We start from the raw sequence: 4,885 nt of genomic DNA on the forward strand, positions 1-4,885 counted from the left end.
TTTCTATATTTTCTTCCTCATCTCAGTAGTGTCATAAATTAACATATAATGATAATTAAATAAAGTAAACAAATCTTTATGTTTTTCATAAAATTGTTCTATTAATTTTAAATATTCTAATTTTTTTTAAATTTTAAAAATTCTTTTAACTTGGTTCAGTATAATTTTGAAAATTTAAAAAAATTATAGCTTTTACCACTTAATTTTTAAGAAATTTTAATTTAATTTCCAAATACCATACAAATTTCATCATTTCTTTACATTTATCAAAACTTATTTTATTAATATGTGGCCTCAATTATCAATAGCTCATTGTTGATATGACTTTTATATCAATTCAACTGCTTTGCTCAAATATATTTTTTATTATCTTTGAAAATATGTAGAGATAACACTTACATAAACTTTCAAATTGTATAAAATTAATAAATAAGTACTCGGTTTTTATTTTGCAAAATAAAACTATAGTTTAACTTCTACTTTATTATTATACCCTTTAAATTTCAAATTTTGATGAATAAATTAAATTACCAAAACTATTAAATTTTATTATTTGATGTTGATTTCTTTTAAATAAATTTAAATAAAAATTTTAACCAAAATATGAAAATCATAATTTCAAAACATAATATCAATCGTGATAAATTATGAAAATCTCAAAATTAAAAGACTTAAATAGAAAATTTTAAAATATTAAATAAATAAAAGTATAATCTATTTTTAAAAAACATCATCATTTTAAAATATTGATAATGCTATGCAAATATTGCACATGAAATGTTAAATAACTTGGCGGCATCTTATAAATTTATTGCATCGTCATATCATCCAACCATTGTGACTAATGAGTAAGTAATTAAAATTTTGAATGTCTTTTAATCTAATTATTTTGATAATTCGCTAGCCAAATCATATACTAATTTATTAAACTTAAGTTATGGCCTATTAACAATGTGTTTACTTTCTTTAGTAATTGTTTGGGTTTAATTCTAATAAATGTTGCTCATGTTACGTGATAAACCTTCCATCCCTAAGACATTTTTCAAATTGTATTATATATATAATTCAGTACATTATTTGTCACTTTTGATTTTCTTTGGTTTGTTTAGAATGCTAATATCCTTTTAAGTGCATTACAAATAAGAGATCTTATTACATGAAAATCGAGGGGAGTGTGGAACTAGGACTTCTCATTTTCTCCCAAACATCTTAGCTCATACTTGTGTATGGCACTCAAACATGTGTATGACACACACACACACACACACACATATATATATATATAAACTTAATAAAAATGAGCATACCCGAATCTGATTCTCATCTTCAAATCCGAGCAACATAGCTATATAATCTACGAAACCTGTGTTCGACTCCTGTTCCTTTGGTAGCCATAATAAGCAGGTCGGGTCCTTAAGAACAGCAGCAAACTGGAGATTAGGCCTAAGAGGGAAATGCAGCCCCACCAGATGAATGTCCGCTGATAGCAGTCCCTGCCCATGCACACCATTGCTTCCTCCAACAAGTTCTCCTGGTTGGAACTTTTCACATTAGAATCATACACTAATGCTGCAAGGAGACCGTAAAGGAACGACCCGATGGGGATGTTGGTGATGAGGATGTTGTGGTTGACACTCACACTATTAGGACCAAATAGCTCTGATGTGATGGAAACGGCCGCTGCAAATATGAACCCGGAGCTTAATCCGATCATGGCTGTGCTAGCCAGCAATGCCGCCTCACCGCCTGATGCAGCAAGTAAAAAGAAGGCTATTGGTGTTGGCACCACTGCTATTGCTAGCCACCCTGTTCGTGCAAAATACAACTTGCTGCATTGAAAAAACATTTAAGCTTTCATTATTTCCAAGTTCAATGCCTACATGGAACCATGCAAGTCATTTCACGATTTTAGTGCATCAAATTTCTCTCATGTATGAACTTTACTAAGGCCTGCAAGATTAGTGAACTCTAAAGGCTTTATATTAGAGTTCTTTCTTCCATTATAAAGCAACTTTGGTACAGAATTACTCCCGAGTTCTAAGAATGTATATACAGAGACTATCAAACTTTAGTAAGGGCAGTTTACATGCAAAGAGACGCACAATTACTGGAGATGTTGAAGCAAGCTTGTAAACAGAATATACACAATTTGCAATAAATACGTACTAAAGCATGAAATCCGGGGCAGCTGATAGCAAACGACCGAAGAATGAGAAAGAGGAGTACAGAGTCACGATGGCACTAATCTGGGAGTAGTATCCGAGTGATTGGGCGATCTGGCCTAGATTATTGCTATAAACCAGCCCTATTGTCCCTCCACAGAAATAGGCCACATAATATAGCCAGAAATCCAATCGGCGGACTAGCAATCTAGCCGGGTGTTCCTCACCTAGCACTGTTAGCCTGCCTTTCTCCATTATCATCCCGAACAACCCTTCTTTGTTTGTTTCAGAAAACGGATTGACACTCGAGCTATTATTATTTCTGTCATTTCCAATCAATTCCTTATGGAGCTGATCAAAGTCATCAGGATCAAACGAGCTGAAGGTGGGGCCTTCAAGACAAAAGGCGGGGGTATGGACAGTACGACGAGCCCAGCTCCTGCCACATACAATGCCTGGTAAACACAAAGGTAGGAGCAAAAGGATTAAGGCACCCCCTAGGAGAATGAGTGCCCTCGATGCCTTAGATGAAAGTGAATTCAAAAGGAGAAGATATAGGCCGGTGAAAACAGCTAAAACATTAAGGACAAAGAAAATAAAGGAATCCCGACTAGTAGTGTCCGTGGACAGAAGTTGCAAAGGTGGTTGACGGAGGATGGGGACGAGAGCTAAGCTGGAAGCAAGAAGAGGTACAAGTGCGTTTAAGAAGAGATAGAGGGTTTCATCATCGGGGTTTATTGCATTGGCAATCAGAGTGTAAAGTGCAGCACTTACACCATTGAAACTGATGGTGAGGGACAAAGCAAGTGCCCTGTTGGTTGGGAAATTTCGGATGCATAACACAAAGCATACTGTGTTGAACCAACAGATGCTGCAACCAGCTACCAAACACAGAACAAATACCTGCCATAAATTCAGATTTTACATAACTCAGCACATCATTAAACAATTACCACATTGTGTCCTTGCTTGCAGCAGCCAATGCAAGAATGGTAGGTTAGGCTCAAAGGTCGTTTACTTGCCTGACAGACACTGTTCCAGTTGAAGTTTAACTGGTGGTTTTCAATCAACATCATCTTAAAAATATATTTTTATTTATTTTAAAAATAAAAATTACAAAGATAAAAGTTTCAAAATACTAACGTATAAACATGATTAGGTGTCACATTTTTATTTGTATTAAAAAAAACATGTCATTAATGAAATGACTAGAATAAAATTCGGACACTTAAAAATGAAGTCGTCCTTGGATTTAATACTAGGAACCGACTCTTGTGGTTATGCTTGGTTTGATGTGGAGGAGTGAGGTTCACTAGTTTATTTATAAGGAAAAGAAAAACAGAACAACTTCATAAGTCGACACTGTAAACAAATAAGATAAACCACCCTAGAAAGCAAGCAATTTAAACAAATATATAGACAGATTTAAGCAAGAAGCATTGCCAGTTCTTACTAAAACTACGCATGAAGTCTTTAAAGATTTGAGAAAACTTTGAACTTTTAACATACCAGGAAATAAGGCACGGTAATGACTTGTTTAATGACAAGCCATTGAACTCCATAACCAAAAACACCCAAGAAAGCAGCCATGAAGAGGACAACCCACAATGGCAAACACATCAGAGACACACCACAACACCAACCAAAAGCTTTCCCCATATCTGAAGCAACAGAAAAATAATTCAACTGAAGCTGGGATATCCCAAGAACTGATTTCAATGTGGAAGAGTAGGAGGAGAAGTCGAAGTTGGTCCCTGTAAAAGCCTGTATCCATGTGGTTGCAATCAGTATCATCCATTTTCTTGATTGCCCAACCATTGCAACGAAGCTACAACAAGAAAGAAGAAACTTAATGTTGGGAGATAGCTAATTAATTAAGGCTTTCCTGGATAGGAGGGTTTGGTTTTTGGAATAGGGAGGGAGCTCCCTAGGCTAACTTGTGGGAAGTGTCCATTTTATATCCGAGGGAAAATTACTTGGGTGGATTTTGAGGTAAAAGGACCGTTGGTTTTTAATCTTGGAAATATCTGGTGTGCTGAATTATTTAAGATTTACTGATATTTTCAAATAGTTAAATACAATTTGTATTTATATAACTGTATTTTCACTGTTTTTACAAATTCATTACTTCATCAAAAAGAAAGAAAGCAACTGACTGTCTTAAAAGATAACACCTATGTTAGAATTAAGTGACCCAAATTCTTATTTAAATAAAATACGATGGAAAATAAAATAAAAGTAAAATCCATATAGAACTAGACTTCTTTTATTTTATTTTAGAATAAGGTTTTTAAACCTTATTAAACTCCATCTATTTTATATTAATTAGGATAAGGTGTTTCAATCCTACTAGAATATGGCTTTGCAAGCCTATAAATAGACATAGTCTATTCCTCTTATATTAGAGTAAAAATTTTTCGACATAGTGAATTTTCTTCTCCTCTGCCCGTGGTTTTTTTCCCGAAAGGGTTTCCACGTAAAATTTATGTGTTCTTTATTTTATTTATTTTATTCTATTTTATTTTTCACAAATTGGTATCGAGCTTAGGGTTATTCATCTCGATCACGGTAATGGCGTCTTTGAAGTATGAAATTTCGCTATTGGATCGCAACACCAGATTTGCGTTGTGGCAAATTAAGATGCAAGCAGTTCTTGCACAGATGGATCTAGAGGATGCCCTGCTAGGATAGATAAGATGCCTTCGACATTAACAGATGAAGAG

At 34.3% G+C, this 4,885-nt stretch overlaps 1 protein-coding gene across 1 annotated transcript; it reads right to left on the reverse strand.

Moving 5' to 3' along the window:
* Window positions 1-1,038: 1,038 nt before the first annotated feature.
* On the reverse strand, window positions 1,039-4,161 carry LOC108472892 (protein NUCLEAR FUSION DEFECTIVE 4-like). Its single transcript, XM_017774450.2, has 3 exons — window positions 3,672-4,161; window positions 2,167-3,065; window positions 1,039-1,829 (listed from the first exon to the last, which is right to left on the reverse strand). Exons 1-3 carry the CDS (start codon window positions 3,978-3,980, stop codon window positions 1,355-1,357), a joined length of 1,683 nt encoding a protein of 560 aa, XP_017629939.1. The 5' UTR covers window positions 3,981-4,161; the 3' UTR covers window positions 1,039-1,354.
* Between the last annotated feature and the right edge of the window lie 724 nt (window positions 4,162-4,885).

The sequence above is a fragment of the Gossypium arboreum genome, chromosome 11, assembly GCF_025698485.1.
Source record: "Gossypium arboreum isolate Shixiya-1 chromosome 11, ASM2569848v2, whole genome shotgun sequence".
Classification (NCBI taxonomy): domain Eukaryota; kingdom Viridiplantae; phylum Streptophyta; class Magnoliopsida; order Malvales; family Malvaceae; genus Gossypium; species Gossypium arboreum.